The sequence below is a fragment of the Lissotriton helveticus genome, chromosome 12, assembly GCF_964261635.1.
Source record: "Lissotriton helveticus chromosome 12, aLisHel1.1, whole genome shotgun sequence".
In the NCBI taxonomy this organism is placed as follows: domain Eukaryota; kingdom Metazoa; phylum Chordata; class Amphibia; order Caudata; family Salamandridae; genus Lissotriton; species Lissotriton helveticus.
In genome coordinates, this window is record NC_136073.1 from 287,139,300 (window position 1) to 287,158,721 (window position 19,422).

General features: G+C 45.1%; 1 protein-coding gene across 1 annotated transcript in view; it reads right to left on the minus strand.

The window, feature by feature from the left end:
* LOC144799981 (ATP-binding cassette sub-family C member 12-like) overlaps positions 1 to 19,422 on the minus strand; it is a 973,671-nt gene that overhangs the window by 703,075 nt on the left and 251,174 nt on the right. Inside the window, exon 8 of the mRNA XM_078671636.1 lies at positions 13,982 to 14,130. Coding sequence (XP_078527762.1) covers positions 13,982 to 14,130 — 149 coding nt within the window. The remainder of the gene's footprint in view (positions 1 to 13,981; positions 14,131 to 19,422) is intronic.

A 19,422-nucleotide genomic window follows, 5' to 3' on the forward strand; every position in this document is an offset into this window, starting at 1 on the left:
ATTGGACTCTAACAGATCTTGACTGAACCCACGCACTCAGCAGGACACACCCTCAACCACCTCTTCACATCAGGAAACTCTGTCACATTCAGCCACACCACTGAACTACCATGTATGGACCAATCTGGGCAGCCACTTCACATTCAGAACACCCAACATCCACAAACCCCAGCACCTACTCCCACGAAGAAACTGGACCAAAATCATTGATGACCAGCTCGCCTCCTCACTCGGCAACTCAAACCCCAACCACCGCGGAAGACGATGACCCCAACACCACAGCCCTGAACCCTGCACAGATGGATCTCTGATAGCGCCAACACCATTGCCCCCGTCAAGAAGAACAATAACACACACGCCAAGAAAGCCAGATGGTTTTCCACTGAACTCCGAGAGTCCAGATGTACATGCCGCTGCCTCAAAAAGGCCCAGAGAAACTCCAGATCCACAGAAGCCCACAACAACTTCAGAACCGCCACCAACACCCACCACCAACTCATCAGAAATACGAGAAAAACAGCGATCAAAGACAGAATCTCCACACATGCATACAATAGCAAAGAACTCTTCAGAATCATCAAGGAGTTCGCCCAACCCACCAGCAAGTCTACTGACATTCCTTCCTCACAAGTCCTCTGCAACAAACTCAGCGCCTTCTTCCAACACAAAATCAAGAATATCTATGATAACTTCGACGAAGACAACCAACACACCAAACCCTCACCAGCCACCCAGACACCATGAAACCAATGATTGGCAGCTGGACATCCCTCACCACCGAAGGCACACTGAAGACGATGAAGTCAATCCACTCGGGGACCTCCACGGCCCGCTGTCCCCACCACATCTTCAACAGAGTCACCAACACCTCCGCACCCATGCTTCGCCACACCATCAACTGCTCCCTGGCGGCTGCATACTTCCCTGACGACTGGAAACACGCCAAGGTCAACCCCCTCCTGAAGAAGCCCTTGGGGGACCCTACCGACCTCAAAAACTACAGAGCCATCTCCCTGCTCCCGTTCCCAGCGAAAGTCATCGAGAAAGCCTCCAACAGCCAACTCACCACCTTCATCGAAGAGCACAACATCCTCGAGTCCTCCCAATCTGGCTTCTGAAAAAAAACACAGCACAGAAACCACTCTCCTTGTGGCAACAGACAATATCCACACCCTACTGGACAAAGGACAAACAGTAGCCCTCATCGTCCTCGACCTCTCAGTGGCCTTCGACACAGTCTCCCATCGCACCCTAACACGCAGACTCCACGACGCAGGGATCCGGGTCAAGGCCCTCGACTGGATCCACTCTGAACGCAGCGGGTCAGACTCCTTCCATTCCTCTGGGACCCTACACCAACCACCTGCAGAGTCCCCCAGGGGTCCTCCCTCACCCCCGCGCTTCTCAACGTCTACATGGCTCCACTCGCCCCCATCGTCAGAACCCACGGACTCAACATAGTTTCATACGCAGGCGACACCCAACTCATCCTCTTCCTATCCAATTAACCCAACGCAGCCAAACACAACTTTCAAGAAGGCATGCAAGCTGTCACAAAATGGATGAAAAGCAGCTGCCTACAACTCAACACCGACAAAACAGAAGTACTCATCATGGGCCCACATCCCGACACCTGAAACGACACTCTGTGGCCCCCCATCCTCAGAAGCCCACCCACCTCCTCGGACCACGCACGCAACCTTGGAATCATCCTGGACTCAGAGCTTAAAATGGGCCGCCAGATCAACTCTGTTGCATCCTCCTGCTTTCACCCCCTCCGCCTCCTACGCAAGACCTTCAAATGGATCCCCCTTGATCACAGAAAGACCGTCACTCATGCCCTAGTCACCAGCAAATTCGACTATGGCAACGCACTCTACGCCGGAATAAACAAAAACCTCACCAGCAATCTACAAAACATCCAGAACACCGCCGCAAGTCTGGTCCTCAACCTGCCAAGACACTGCCACATATCCCAGCAGCTCCGCACACTCCACTGGCCCCCCATTGAGACTAGAATCACCTTCAAGATCCTCAGACACGCACACAAAGCCCTCCACAACACCGGACCAGCATACCTCAACAGCCGACTCGAATTCCACGCACCCCAAATTACCCTATGATCAGCGCAGCTCTCCTATGCCATGGTCTCCCGTGCCAGAAAGACCAAATCAGGAGGCCGCTCCTTCTCCTTCCTCATGGCTAGAGCCTAGAACGCCCTACCACTCCACCTCAGACAACCAACATCACTCTCCATCTTCACGAGAAAACTCAAAACTTGGCTCTTCGACAGACCCCCTCCTTGATGGACTGGAACTTGCACCTCCCCTCCTCCCCACTGCCGTGAGACCCTTAGGGGTGAGTAGTCACGCTTAACAAACACATGATTTATTGATGCAATGCAAGATTCTGCCTGATCCAACTACAAGTGGTACATAGAGTTTCTCACCCCTGAAAAAATGAATCACTACTTTGGACGTGATAACACTATTTATCATTGTTGTCAGCTGTTTAATGCTGATCTGACACTCTTGCTGCGGGCTTGTTCTTTGCTATGAACTATTGGCAGGCTGTAATGAATCGCTTGCTGAATTGCACAGACAGATCTCGCATGTACATGGAAGGTATGCATACTAGGTAGCTTTAGAAGAGGCAAGAAATATAAAGTAAAATTTCACTTTGTCGACTTAGGCTTGATCCCAGCTAAGCACATCATTGCGTGTAGATGGAAGTCCTCTGATTCCCGGAGTGACATAGCATGGCTGCACTCATACACAAATTGAGCACAGGGGGAAAGTAAGGCCCACCACAGGGAAGACATCCACGGCCTTAGGAAATACCAGAATGCCCAACAATGGGATGTGTTGATGGCGGATTTACATACTGGCATAACACCTGCCCCACACACAGCTGCATCAATCATGAGCGTAGATGAGGAGCATATGGGGCCGCAGGATGCAGAACCTATTACTTAGATAGGCGTTCCAAACATGTACCATTTCAGCAATGATATTGTAGACTATATGATGTTCTGGAACAATACGCTATCACAGGGAATTGTCACCATGATCCGCATGTACCTATATATTGCCCATGTTACAAGAGAGCAGAGAAAAGCCGCCTAAATAGTAATGCTGTTTATTAAACAGAATGTAAAATGCATACTATTGTCTAATAGCCACAAACAAAATGCATGTTACAAAATGTTACCTTACAGTAAAACCATTTGAATCTGTTGCTAAAGTAAGCTGTAAAAGTAACACCTCCTGATGTTCACCAACGATAACTAGAATGGCTGCGCCAACACTGTATTATCTTATTATGTGGCATTTATTTATTTATTTACATTTGTAAAGCGCCAAATCAACAATGGTCTCTAAGCGCTACAAACCTTTAAACCAGGGATGCCATGATGCTTGCAGGTAGAGCAAAATTAGGGTTTGAATTTATCGAAACACCTCAGTAAACAGGATAGTCTTAAGTTTTTTCCTAAATGGTAGGAGAGAAGCCTCCCCGCGCAGACTCTCTGGTAGCTTACTCCAAAGCTGAGGAATCATGACCGAGATTCACGTCCCCCTAAGGCGGTGCTGTTAAAGCATGGGCAGGCCAACAATTGTGCGCCTGATGAACAGGCACATAAGGCTTCAGACGATCTTTAATGTAGCTGGGCGCTGCTCAATACATAGCTTTGTGTGCAATACACAAGCCCTTAAATCTGATCCTCTGTCTGATAGGGAGCCAGTGTAGCTGCTGTAAAAAGGGTGAGGCGTGTATTCTTCTCTGCAGTTTAAGGATCAGATGTGCTACATCATTTAACACCACCTGGAGTTTCCCCAAAAGTTTTATCGGGGAGTCCTATGTAAACAGCATTGCCATAGTCCAGGCGGGATAGAGCTAATGCTGACACCGCAGCATGCAAGGTAGCAGATGAAAACAAGGGTACAAGTTTCCGTAGTTGCCTCGTCATTCCCACACAACTTCCCACTACCGCAGCAACCTGATTGCTCATTGCTAGTTTGGAGTCTAACCTGATACCCAGGCTCTTCACAGCTGGCACCGGTGATGGAGTGGTGCCAAGCTCTTGTGGCCAAAAAAGAGCGGACCAGGGATTAGCCCTAGTAGCAATAGCGAGAATCTCTGTCTCATCAGGATTCACTTTGAGTGAATTCAAGGTCATCCAGTTCATAGTGAACCGAAGGATGTCCTTAGCCCGTGCCCGGGAGGAATTCTCAATATGAATAATTAATTAGGTGTCATCGGCATAATTAAATACCTGACACTCCAGCTTAGCCAGCGCATCTATCAAGGGCTAGAGATAGATATTAAAAAGCAGAGAGGACAACGCAGAGCCCTGCGGAACCCTGTACGGCAAGGTGCCTTTCCTGGATGTTCATTCCCCTATTTGGACTTTTTGGGACCGATCCTCCAGAAAGGAGATAATCCATTGGAGGACTGTCCCAGTAACTCCCAGCCGATTGACACAGGCCACCAATTGTGCATGATTCACCATGTCAAATGTGGCTGAGAGGTCCAATAGGATCAATACTGAAGGGAGCTTCTTATCAGCTGTTAACCTTAGTTCATCCAGCACAGAGCGCATTACCTAATCAGTGCTATTGTGAGCTCTAAATCCCGCTTGCTTAGCATGTAGTAGCTGATGCTCTTCCACATAGGATGAGAGCACTGTGAGCACATGTTTCTCAAGTACCTTAGCCAGGTATGAAAGTCTGGTGATAGGTCGAAAGTTCTTCAGATTCTTCGGATCTGTCCCTGCTTTTTATAGCAGGGGAATTACCATGGCTTCCTTAAATTGGTGTGGGACCTACCCTGTTGCCAAGGAGAGGTTCAGAAGGGAAACTATCTCTGACCCTACTGCTGGGAGACCCCTATTGAGCATGCTAGTAGGGCAGGGGTTGACTGGTGACCCAGACTTACTTTAGAGATTATATTGGCTAGCCTGCTCAAATCAAGTGCAGAGAAGACAGGGAGTCAGCCTCCTTGGAAGTCTGGTAGGTTAAACACCGGGAAGGGACATTGACTTGTATGAGCAGTGCCTGTATCTCTAATAATGTCTCTGATCTTAGTTAAAAAGAAGTCCTGTATCTTATCGCAGTCCTCCTGATTACCAACTGACTTCAGTTCCTTCTTCTTACTCAGCTCCTTGAAAACATTAAACGCCTCCTTTTGAATATCAATGGCTTCCCTGATCTTCAATTCATATAGAAGGTTAATTTTGCTTTATAGTTTTCCCTTGCCGATGGCGCATATGATTTACGCCAATGCCTTTCGCACTGGCAGAGGCCCTGTTTTTTGCTTCTAAGTTCGTCAGAGTACCAAGGTGCACCCTTTGCTATATCCCTTATTCTTTCCCGTCGGGCAGAAGCCCCCATGCTGATGTCTGTCTTTAACCGACGCGCCAGTTCTTCATACACCAGATCCGGATCACCGGACTGTGTCTCGTGGAGTACTGTCTTATTTAGTGCTGCCCTCAAGCTACCATCCTCTATCTTACGTCAGTTCCGTACCAACTGCCATACTGGAGAGGGATGAACTGGTTGATAGAAAGACGGCAGGTCAAGGCTGATCAGATAATGATCTGACCAGCTACAAAGTCTACACTTGATTGACAGCGTAGATGAGGAGGTAGTCCAAATAAGGTTTAAAATATGGCCCTTCTCGTGAGTAGGGGTGTCCACCATTTGTTTCAGCCCCATCATAGTCATATAATCTCCAAACCCCCAGGCCGCACCATCTTTTGGTATCGAGTCCCAGTGGTAATTAAAATCCCCTAAGACAAGGATCTGTTGATATTTTGTGCACAAGTCACTGATTACTTCCTGGAACAGATTGTTAAACAACGGGATGGACCACGGAGGACGGTATACCACCATCACTATCAAGCAGGATGAGTTCAGTCCAAGCTTAATCCCTAGGACCTCCGCCCATCAAGGCTCTCCTCCACTATCTTCTCCATGGTCAGCACCCTCCGACAAAACACTGCGCCCCCACCCCCTCTCTTGTTCCCCTGTCGGTTATAAGTCAGGACGTCATACTCCTGAGGGAGGGAGGCCACTATATCAGGGCCAGAGGTATCGTCTAGCCACGTTTCCGTTAGGGTGAGGAAGTCAGGGCTCTCCCTTGGAGCAGCTTAGCCAGCGCATCTATCAAGGACATGGTGATAGATATTAAAAAGCAGGGGGGACAGCGTAGAGCCCTGTGGAACCTTCGTATGGCAAGGTGCCGTGCCTGGATGTACATTCCCCTATTTGGACTTTTTGGGACCAATCTTCCAGAAAGGAGATAATCCATTGGAGGACTGTCCCATGAACTCCCAGCCGACGCACACAGGCCCCCAATTGTGCATGATTCACCATGTCAAATGTGGCTGAGAGGTCCAATAGGATCAATACTGAAGGGAGCTTCTTATCAGCTGTTAACCTTAGTTCATTCAGCACGGAGCGCATTACCAACTCAGTGCTATTATGAGCTCTAATCCTGCTTGCTTACATTTAGTAACTGATGCTCTTCCACATAGGATGAGAGCAGTGTGAGCACATGTTTCTCAAGTACCTTAGCCAGGTATGAAAGTCTGGAGATAGGTCGAAAGTTCTTCAGATTCTTCGGATCTGTCGCTGCTTTTTATAGCAGGGGAATTTCCATGGCTTCCTTAAATTGGTGTGGGTCCTTCCCTGTTGCCAAGGAGAGGTTCAGAAGGGAAAATATCTGACCCTACTGCTGTGAGACCCCTATTGAGCATGCTAGTAGGGCAGGGGTTGACTGGTGACCCGGACTTACTTTAGCCATGATATTGGCTAGCCTGCTCAAATCAAGTGCAGAGAAGACAGAGAGTCAGCTTCCTTGGAAGTCTGGTAGGTCAAACACCGGGAAGGGACATTGACTTGTATGAGCAGTGCCTATATTTCTAAATATGTCTCTGACCTTAGTTAAAAAGAAGTCCTGTATCTTATCGCAGTCCTCCTGATTACCAACTGACTTCAGTTCCTTCTTCTTACTCAGCTCCCTGAGAACATTAAACGTCTCCTTTTGAATATCAGTGGCTTCCCTGATCTTCAATTCAGAGTATGTCGATTTTGTGGCCATCAATGAAGCTTTATAGAAGGCCAATTTTGCTTTATAGTTTTCCCGAGCCGATGGCGCATATGATTTACCCCAATGCCTTTCGCACTGGCGTAGGGCCTGTTTTTTACTTCTAAGTTCCTCAGAGTACCAAGGGGCACCCTTTGCTCTATCCCTTATTCTTTACCGTCGGGCAGGAGCCACCATGTCGATGGCTGTCTTTAGCCGACGCGTCAGTTCTTCATACACCAGATCCGGATCACCGGACTGTGTCTTGTGGTGGACTGTCTTATTTAGTGCTGTCCTCATGCTATCATCCTCTATCTTACGTCAGTTCTGTACTGACTGCCAAACTGGAGAGGGGTGAACTGGTTGATAGAAAGACGGCAGGTCAAGGCTGATCAGATAGTAATTTGACCAGCTACAAGGTCTACAATTGATTGATGGCGTAGATGAGGCGGTAGTCCAAATAAGGTCTAAAATATGGCCCTTCTCGTGAGTAGGGGTGTCCACCATTTGTTTCAGCCCCATCATAGTCATATCATCCCCAAACCCCCTGGCCACACCATCTTTTGGTTTCGAGTCCCACAGGTAATTAAAAGCCCCTAGGACAAGGATCTGTTGATATTTTGAACACAAGTCACTGATTACTTCCTGGAACAGATTGTTAAACAATGGGATGGACCGCGGAGGACGGTATACCACCATCACTATCAAGCAGTATGAGTTCAGTCCAAGCTTAATCCCTAAGACCTCCGCCCCATCAAGGCTCTCCTCCACTATCTTCTCCATGGTCAGCACCCTCCGACAAAACACTGCGACGCCACCCCCTCTCTTGTTCCCCTGTCGGTTATAATTCAGGACGTCATACTCCTGAGGGAGGGAGGCCACTATATCAGGGCCAGAGGTATCGTCTAGCGACGTTTCCGTCAGGGTGAGGATGTCAGGGCTCTCCCTTGGAGCAGTGTAAAGATCTCTAACTTAGGTTTTTTGGAGGGATCTGGTGTTTAGCAGAGTTACTTTTAAACATGGGAGCTCACTCTGCCCCACAGCTATGCCCCTTTGGGTCTGCCTGTCATCTGACTGAACGTCCCTATTAGTCACCAACAGATTGCCCGACGCAAGTTTCTCAATTAAGGGATCAGGGAGAACCAGCGTGTGGGATTTGCTTTTTAAAGCGTAAATGGCTTCCATAGAGTAGGTCAGCAACGAGCCAGGCTTCCTGGCCCCTGGACCCATTTGGGTGCAGACGGGCGCAGACGGGCTTGCCTTAGGCACGCCTTTGGAGTGCCAGCAGCGCGTCCACACAGTGCCCCAGTTCTTATTCATGTGGCTTCAGGTCCCTAAAGCGCATCAGAGGGAAAGTGACGTCGCTCATGCTGTAACATATTGATCAAATTGCATATATGTAATTTATGTTATCCATAATACCATGTAATGTTATTGTTGTAAGAATGACCATAATATGTAAGCTAAAGACAATTGAAAAAGCAATAAAACAGGTTCAAACAAAAAAATTAGGAGGCAGTTGAACATGGACTGCTTTTTCAATGATCTTGTAGATGAATGGTAGGCAAGGGATGGGCCAATAGTTGGCGAGTTCATCATGGTCAAGTGTACATTTCTTTAGGAGTGGGATGCTCCGGCCTGTCTTGAGATCTTTTGGGAAGATGTCTCGAGTAAGGAAGGGATTGGCAAAGGCACTAGGGGTAAGTGAGTGCTCCCAGGGACAGCTTTGATGGAGGATGAGGGTACGACATTATCTTCATAAGAAGAGGCTTTGAGGAATTTGAGTACTTCTTTGAGATCTGGGAGAGGTAGAGTTTTGTAGGCTGAGCATTATGGGATTCCATGCGAAGGAATTGATGTAAGAGATGAAGCAGGGCTATTTATGTTAATTGACTTTAAATGATATTGCGTTATGCACGTACAGTTGATCAGATTTACTCCATGGGGCTTTTTTCAAAGGGTCGCTGCAGTTCAGCTTCTTGTAATAAATGAGGTTATTTTCAAATGCCTTTGCTTATTTCCAGTATCCCACAAGCTATCTTTTCCTGGCAATGCTTTGCCCTCTGGTAAAGAATTTAGAAATTCGTACTTGTGGAATTCTCAAAATGCATTGGCACTAATTCAATGCCTCCAATTACTGAAACTGAGTTCCAAAACAGAACATCAACAATTCAAAATGCACAAGAATAACAATAATTATTGGTGGGCAATGAAAATGTGTACTATGATTCTTTGTTTTTTTTATCTTGTCAACAATGTTAGATACAGCTAATCAGCTTAATGCTTGAAAAAATATTTTACTTCGGGTCTGCCTCAAAGAAAAATTCTACATATAAGCAAGATGTATCACAATAAATGGGCAATAATCAAGCCAAAATAAAGAGCCTAAATACTTGTAGCAAGCTGCACTCCCATTTGATGAGGATTTGCAGGGGGTTCACTTGCAGTTTACTTAATATTTCAATGGTGGCTTAGTAAAATGTAATTTTTCCCACCTACCTATATGGCAGAACTTGTACCAGCCATATTCTATGCTAAAAACATTGCTACACTCAATACTAATGATAGCGGTCTCCAAAGACCACTTAACATCTGCGGGGGATCAATAGCTCATCTTAATTTGGTGGGGCTCCAGCTGACAAATTCCTGTCTGCCTGCCCTAGTTAGAGATGGGGGAATCTCTAATTAACCCCTGATGGAGCCTCTGTCGATGAAGCAGGAGGTCACGCCTTAGTGGAAGCCTATCGACCACAGAGCAGCATTGCAGGGCCTATTTAGGTCAGGCTTCCTAGAAGAAATTTCCACTGCCTGAGTTGGTCATGACAGAAGACATGGAGGACCCAGGCATGCAAAATCAACAGTGGGCCCCACGTGCGGAGAGAAACATTGGTTAAGCCATCAGAGATTTTTTTTGTTTCCTGTAATCAAACCCCTCCTTTTAATATTTGTGTCTGAAGCAAAAGCATGCAGAGTGGGGCCACTGTAACATTGTTTCTGACCTGGCATTTATTTCTGAAAAAGTCCTTATATTGCTAGCTGAAACACTTTAATAATGAAAAAGCCGCCAATGCAACAGTTAACTAACTAATAGGACAAGTCGTACAGGATGTGGCAAAGGGGGGTCTGTGCCACATGGGTGTCCTACAAAGATGATTTGAAGCAATTCAATTATTAAGCTATTCATCAACGTATGGAAGGTTCTGGTGATGACATTCAACAAATGTAATTGCAAGGGGAACTTAAGCTTAGGGGCAACTAAATTTAGCAGGAAACAACAAGCAGAAATATGTATGTAGATTTAGGGACCAGAGGTGTCCAAATAATGTGTAGGAGGGCCAGATTCATGCTGCATTTTCAGAATATACACTTAATTCATATCTACATGCAATGGATCTAAACAGAAACAATTACCATGGCTTGTGGGTATCCTGAAAATCTCGTCCTACTGGATCTGAGTTGGACAGAGCTGCTAATATTTATAATTTAGTTCACACTTATGAGATTTCAAAGTGAAGGTAGCACGGTTACTGGCAAATGCCTTGCTTTTTATAACAAATACCAGGTTGAAAAAGATTATTAGAGCACATAAGTAAAAAGTGTTCCCTTTTTTGATCTACTTGGCTGCAAATCGTTTGCCACACATAAGAGAAATATTTCATAGTATTGAATCCACAATTTTGAAATAATTGTTGGGGATTAGAAATTCCTATTTTTTGCATCATTTTGTACAAAGCACTGTAACAATCACACCACAGAGCAGTAACTTTCATTGCATAGATTATTGCTTTCCTCTAGTGAATTTGCTCTTATGTAGTGGTTATGTCTCTTTTTTATTCCAATTGCTACTTATATACACATGGTCAGGCCCGGACTGGCAACTCCGGGCACCGGGCAATCCCCCGGTCGGCTGGATGGGGTGGGGGCCGGTTTTGTGGCTGGGGGCCGGTTTTGTTCCTGGGGGCCGATTTGGACCCTGGCGTCACCGAGCAGAAAACACGCACACACCTCTCTGCATAAAATGCAGCTGCTACCTGGTGGTGCTGCACGCCACGTCCGTCCGTGTCCAACACTGCTAGCACTAAAATGTATATTTATTAAAAAAATCCACTGGGTGGTGGCACTGACTGCACAGTACCATGCACGGAGTCTTCAGTCTCCGCCTTACATCTGCGCGGCGCGTCATTGACCCTTAGGGTGGGCGTCTGGGGTCAGTGGGCCTGGTTAGGGGTGCTCATGCGCAATCGCATTGGGGTCCCGAAAAAAAAGGGCGCTTGACTGCGAGGCGGAGGAGGCCAGAGAGTGAGACGAGGAGAGGCTGGAGCTGAGCCTGGAGAGAGGCCCTTACCCCGTCATGTATTTAACTATTTGTAGCCTGCCCCGGGCCATGTCTGCTGGCTGCCACCTGGCGCACACAGGTGAGAGGTGAGGATCAATTCATTAATTGGCCTGGCATTGTCTCTGGGGTGCGTCACGACCGGGCCGGAATTAAAAGCAATGAAAGCTTGGTTAGGCCCCGGCCCGGCCCGTGGATTTATTCAAGATGACAAACGCTTCCCCAGCACCCCGAGAGAGAGAGTTTCTCCACTGCGCCAGCAGCAGTCTTCCAGAGAAACCCCAAAGGCATCCAGGTGCTCCCCGAAACAGTAAATACGCATCGTAATGCTGGTGTGGGGGTCTTTTTTTAAGCGTTGTATGTAAGAAGAACATATTTTTATTCAGCGTTTTCTTACAAGACCTTTTAATTTCGTGCTGCTATAAATAGCAAACACAATTTGCCAACCACATGCCACACTTTTAATTCACCCCGAGAAGATGAAAGGCGGAGTCAACCGACAGGCATTTGAACTTTTGACTCATTAAATACCAGCTGGTTTCTGCAGCAGCTGCATCTGACTATTTTACTTATAAGACTTACAGGAGGGTGACATAATAGTTCCAGCAGTTGTCTTAACAAAATTGTTGCCTATAACTTGCCTGTGAAAATTGTTCACCCTTTGTGCAGTGAGTGTGCATGGATTGCACAGTGTATTCACGGAACAGGGGTGTGTGCAAGGAGAGTATTCTACAAAAAGGCGGAAGGAACGACCTGCAGGCTACCGACTACGGAACTTAGGGATTTTCCCTTACAAATTTATACTTTGAAAAATCGAATGATTGTTGGCAACCAGCATAATAATGAGGAAGAACTACAATGAATAGACCTATATGAAAATAGCCTTGAAAAAGCCGTGGCGCGAATCGCCACAGGGGGCGAAACACGTGTTGGCTGTTCATGTTTTTATCTGAACCAATAAAGATCTCTTTTCTATATAAAAAATGAACTTTTGACTCAATCTATATGAGCAAGGATTCAGCCTGATGATACGAAGAACTGCTGTAAGCACACTCACTACCCCCTTTAAGAGTGTGTGCAAGGAGAGCTCTGTAGACCTTGCTCTGTGACAGAGATGGAAGTGAAATGCAACACAGAGGCGGAACGGGCATGAACTTAATTTGATCACAGATGTCAAGGAGCGTGCTAGAGTCTGTAGGCATGTGGAGTGAGCTGCAAAGTGTTCTGTGTGAGTGGGTGAATGAAGAATGTGAGTGACTTACTGAGTGGGCTGGATAGATGAGTGATAGCTAGGTGTGTGAGTGGGATGAGTGAGTTTGAGGGGAGTGAGCAAGTATATGGTATAGGTAGGTAGTGGGATAAGTAAATGAGCGAGTGAGAGGAGTAGGTGACAGGGTCCGATGTGAGGGGTGTTTGACTTTCAGAGTCACTGTCTGGCAGCAAGGAATAGACGTGTGGAGCTGCCAGCATGAGCGAAAGTGGTGTGCACTGCAGGCACTTGTGCAGTGTCAGCTTTTCAGTGCATTCGTTATGGGGTTATTCATCATGCATACTTTTGTATAAAATATTTTTTTGTAAGACGACTGGTGGTTCGGTACATGATTTTTTTTTGTAAAAGCATACACTAACCATATTGGTCAATTCACAACCCTGTGTTCTATTTCTCTGCCAACATTTCTAGAATAGAGTTTTGTGTAGAGGACACGTTTGGGGGAACCTGCAAACAGCTCGGCCGCACCCCCTCCTCTCCCCCAGGGGGGCTGGCCAAGCAGTGTGCCAGGGCCGGTTTTGGTTCCCTGTCCGGCCCTGCACATGGTTGTTTACTAGCAACAGAGTATAACCTATACCAATTACTATTCATATCCATTTAAAAAGAACCATTCTTGCTATTACACTTATTTAGCCAGGCTCTTCCTACAATTGGGTTACCCTGTTACACTTTAGATACTGTAGCGAAAGGGTATCCATGGTAAAACCCCAAAATAAACAGAGAATATTGCTTTACACCCATTGTCTGTGGCATACGTTGGAATCACCCAGATGTTTGAGTGCGGTTGACTGGGTTGTATGTAAGTTAACCATGACACAGTTGGCTTGACGGTCACTTCAGTGGATTCCATAGAAAGCAGAAGTGTGTTATTCCACGTTCTACTTGTCTGATGACAGCGCCTTTGGAATGTAACGAAAAACCTGAACCATGTTTGCCACTGTAACAAGTTGATGGGTATTAAAGTGAACCATATACCCTTTGATTTGACCTATGCTATATAACCTATATTAAAATGCAGGATGAGCATTCACTTTTCTAACAGAAGGGAGCCACGTTCTCCAGCATTCATCAGATCCTGTTGTAAATTAAAAATAGACACATTTGGGAAGCAAATATAGAGCTAGTTTCAGATAATTTAATCATGTTTCACAAAAGTTTCACATTTTTGCTCACAGTTCAGTAATCTTGAAAGATATCAGACCTTAAAAAGTGCACAAGGGAACCAGGAGCACAAGAATGGGCCAATGACCTCAATGTCTCCATTAGGATAAGAAAGGTAAAAAAGTTCTTACCGTGGATGGAGTTAATTCTTTCCCCAGAAGAGTGTGGACAATAAATGTCAAGACAGTCGCTAGAGTCACAACCACAGGAATGACAGCAGAGTTGGCACTCTGTACATATCCAGCCTTTTCCAATATCTTCTTTTCTAATCTCCTCATACCTATAAAAATATTTACATGATCAAACTGAAGAGGAGCTTTTTACGATTGCAAACACTGACAATGCAGCCAACATATTCATGTGTCTATGCATGGTTTTAGGGCTATGCATGGTTTAGGCAACGTTTTATACGACATTCAATATGTGGTGAGAGTAGACATTGTCCTTCAGTGCCAAATACGATCAAGAAATGACCCCACAGACAATACTAGCAGTGCTTAATTTGCACAACAAAAAAAGTGGGCTCTCGTCAGGAGCCCATTGCAGCTTTTACCGCTAATACCCCTACCATGCCGCCAATGATAGTAACAATACAAGTACTAACATTCACACGCCTTCATAGTGGAACAATTCAGATATTTCAATTTCCCAAAGCTATAAGATTGGCCTATGTGGCAGGTCATATTCATTTTTAATGTACATTGACTTAATATTTAACTGTTGTTTTGGTCATCTCTAAATTAGCCAGACAGAGAGATCGTAACGTATTGCCATTGAAATAAACATCTAATTTAACTCTATCACACAAAGTCCCCTGTGTGTAATAGTCCACAAAGGGAAAAAGTCTTGCACTCCAGAAGGTTGAAGCCACAAAATAGTTTATTTAGCTCAACATGTTTCGACCAGGGCAGTCTATGTATAGAGCATTCATCTGGAGTGCGAGACTTAGAATAGGAATTATTTATTATTATTTTCATTGTACTGATGTCTGATTGGCAGCCAAGACGTCAACCAGGAAGTGTTGGCAGCCATCGCTGAGTCCCCATAAAAATGTTAAAAAGAAAAGCGGGCGGAGTTGGAATACCCTGAACCCGTAGCCCTGATTCTGGGGTATAAAAGGGGGTGGTGATGGACGGAGCATCTGAACCAATCAAACACTCACGCCCAGTCAACAGATCTGGATTTAATCCTTCACCGTTCTTTAGCCCACTGTGCCATCCCAGTTCAGACATGGCCATATGCAACTCAGTCTGACACGGTGCCTCATGGGAACAGTCCAGCCCGAAATGCCAAGGGCTATTTTCACAGGTTTTATTGTATTAGTTTAGGCCACTGCATTCAAGCTACACATTGTAGGTCTGAAGCCATGTTTCTAGGTCCAATCTGATAGACAGGAAACCCTGCTTTAAATATTACTAAGTCTAGTACATCTAGGACCCTGTTGTGACTTACCAGACTTATGTCTCATTTTTTGATGTGGGCCCAGGGCATTCCTAAAACTGGAGTTTAATTTGAGAGGAGGGAGGACACTTGTAACTTCCATAGTATATTCCCCTACACCCCTCTGTTTTAGAGCCCAAGCTTATTGCAGCCAAAGACCTTGGCTATCTTGGAATTGCCTTGGCACATTTCACTTTGGGCCTGTTTGAAGTAAGTGAAACAGCAACTACTGAAAATGTAGGTCAAGGGAATGGAAACTTACATCCTGTTGGTTAGGGACTGCCACCTTTTCCCACTCACTAGCTAGTGCTAACAATAAATTTGGGACCACAAGGCACCCTTCCCAGAACACTTTCTGAATCTGCAGAAGATCGGAAGAGGATTGGAACTGCTGTTTGTGATAGCTGTATTTGACCTAAAAGGAGCCCTGTAACCTGAAGCTGCTAGTTATTGTATGCCAGACAATGAAGTGGACTCCACAGGTCAATTGTCTGTCAACCTGTGTGTCTATAGGGATACAACAAGCTGGAAGAGGCATTTTTCCTGAAGTGCCAAGTTGACCAGTGGTCACTGGATGTGGACTGGACTTTGCTGTTGCCCTCTTCCTGACACCACAAGTAAGTTCCCCTAAGGCTCCTAAAGTAAACTCCTTTAGATGTTTTGGGAACCAGAATAAAGTTTGGAAACTTTTGAAAACGTTTCCTCCAGCGGATCAATAAGACCCACCGGGAAAAGTATCTGACTGGGAACCTCCACACTTCTAAAAAACAAACCATTCTGTATTGAGAATTAGAGCATTCTCAGTGAAAAATAATCTACAAAGCTCCAGAGCATCAGGGTAAATAGCCTGCTACAGAATATGGCATTTGGTTCCACAGCAGCAGCTACAATTTCAGCAGTGTCCTGCTCAGGAAATGTTTTTCTTTTAAAAAAGTTACAATGTCTCATTTAGCAGTGGGACTTAGAAAACATTTTAAGAATTTTCTTCCAGAAGTAGCAAAGTGCATTTCTGAAGTGGAACATTAAAAGTGGTCCCAGATTTTCACTGGGACCAACCTACTTGGTGTATCCAACAGAGGCTCCATTGCGATTGGCGTGCTCAGGTTCCGATCTACCATGACGATTGACTATCACTGGTGCTTTGCGCTGTTTGGTGCTATTTTCACCTATATATCTCCGGTTGCTCTAATTGGATTTATGTTATTCAGTGTAATTTTGTTTATTACATGTTACTCTTTTTCTAATTTGGTTTCAGATTTTTATTGCTTGGTGTATTTTTTGGATTGCTGTTTGGTACTGCATAATACTTTACATGTAGCCCTTATTCCTGTCTGCTCTCTTCCATAGCTACCTGAGGGTTGAGCTGATGTGTTAATTTAGTGATTTCGGGGGTTATCCCTGACAACGAGTGTTATCATTCCTAGAGGAGAGCAGTCGTCCACCCAAAATAATAACCCACTTTCTTGCAGAGACGTTAGGATCTAAGAGGTAAGGTGTGACCAATTTGCAGAAGTAGAATATTAGAATAAGGTAAACAGACATGTATTTTAGGGTAGACTACATTTAGAGAGAGTAAGGTATGCAGTGGGTATTGTGATGTATTCCTATAGGTTCTGTATCGATTCCCCTATTCCTGACCCTGTTCTGGTTAATAATTAACTAGCAGCCAACCCACGGTGCAAAAAACCGTTATCTGATTAAGCCACACCACGGCACAGAAACGTTTATCTGATTAGGTAATAACGCATGCCATCTAATTAGACAAGCACTATTCCTCCAGCCCCTGATAAGGCATACGGAGTTCTCAAAACAAATCAAACCTATGACAACCTGGGAAAATCCCTGCGGCCATTGTTTTGATTTCACCGAGAACTTCAGCAAAAGAATGTGCGAACAAGCCCGTTCGTATGACATCCTTATGGACGTATCCATATCCATCCTTACGTCAATCTCGACACCTTACAGGTATAAATATTACCGACATTGCCTTAAGCAAACACACGCGGTGGTGACGAGATCGGAGCAGCGAGACGCGCTGAGGAGCCCAGCAGAGAGCGAAGCCCGCACGCGCTGCCCGGCCTTCCTGACGCGCTGAGAACGAGACGCTGCTTTTCTCCTGCCGAGAAATCCAGCTCCGGCGCTTCCAAGCGGCCCTCGCAGGCAGCTGGAATATCAAGACCAGAGACGAGAGATACCAGCCCTCAACCATTCTAGATCTCAGGTACAGAACTGAATAACCCCTTACAGAGAATTCTTGAGTCAGTCACTTGGCAAAACCAACTTAACTTAAACTGCTACTTATCTACTCCCGCCCACGTATTAGGCTTAGGTCAGGTACACTGGGGTAGGCGTGGTTAGAAGCACCAGTTGAGTACGATTAGTCAAATGTATATATGTATGTATCTATTTTATCAGTTTTAAATATCCTATGGCTTAGAAACCATATCAATACTTCTGCAGTATTATTTTATACTTCTGTTTTTATTGTATGCACTTTAATTAACCATAAGCATCGCAATAATATCGATTCATTTCTCTTGTACGAGAAAAGAGACTGATCAATAAATACCATCTTTTATTGAACACGCCCGTCTCTTCCTTTTCTCTACAATCTGGTGAAACTAAGAATGCACGTACTGACTGAGTAAAATAAGTTGTCTTTTGTTTTCATACGACTCTAGAGATACACTCTTGATTAGGGGAGAGCAAAGTTGTCATGTTCTATGGTTGTCAGAAACTAAATCCCTTCTTGTCTATCCAAGGAAGTTAAACTCCTACTTGCCTATTCGAGAAAGTTTCTAGTGAACTCTGAGCTAGCTGGCAAAACCAAAAACTTTAAGTCTAATATCGTCAGTAGAAGACCTAGTTAACCTCTGCCCTAGGTCTATACTATTGAAGATATTATTCCAATGCGCAGAGCCTATTGGGATAATAGGAACTACACTACATGGCGCCCAAACGTTTGGATAGGTGATAAAACTAACGCAAGACATTAGAGTAACTCAGTCGTGCTTTTTCACACAGAACACCTTTTTTCCCATAATACTCCAAAGACGTCTGGAGTGGGTGAAAGGTCATATCCGCCAAACCTCGCAGGAGGAGACTCCTATGTATGGTTCTTGGTTTATTCAACGTTGAAGGATACACTGTTCCAAAATATTGTGCATCTAATCTTTGTTTCCATAGAAACCTGATCTGCAAACAAACAGAATAACCTTCCTGTCGGTAAAATGGTAGACAGTGATGATGAAAGGGAGACAGCTAGACTAGCAGCTGAACTCCTAGCAGCTGATAATACTCTGCTACAAAATGACCCGGATATAAAACTCATCCCGGTCAACATAAGAAAATCTATAACTTTAAAACTTATAGAAAATGGACTGACATCGAGAGGTGGTACAGTCATATTCGTAATTGAGGCACACGAATATCGGCAGACAGAGGTATTCTATTCATGGATGAACTTCCCAGCAGCAAACGCTGCAACAAAAGAGTTCCACTATTATAAAATAGAGGAACCAACGGATACCTACACTTCTTTCGAGGAGGTGGAAGTACCACTCAAATTCCAAGAGCACCTGCTCTTGTTTGATGGCGCCGTAAAACATAATAATCACATCACCAGGCTCGGTCCACTAGGTAGACCAGGAGCAACGTGGCCGGTCCTAGCCGGATATACACCACATCCAGACATTGAAGAAATGTCTGCAGCAGAGCTTCTAATACAGCTAAAACAACTAATCAAAATACATAGACAATTAGTCCAATACGTAATGCGGACTTCAACAATCCAACCAGCAAGTAAAATTCCACAGCTGACCCCTCATCAGGGTAACACAAATAAAATTACACCACAGAACATACAGTCCTGTCTAGGTAAAGTACCTGCAAAACGGGAACAAATACCTTTCTGGCTAGCACAAAAAATCACTCAAATAGAGGCGGTGTTTCCAGACACCACCCCTGTAGATAAACACAGGATTCTGACTATCTGTCTTCCAATGGGAATCGCACCACACGTGGAGGACTGTGACACTTGGGGTACAGTCTTTGCTTCCATATACACAAAAACACATGGTGTACCATCCATGTCAGTAATACCAGATGTGCTAAAACAAATTCAAGATGAATA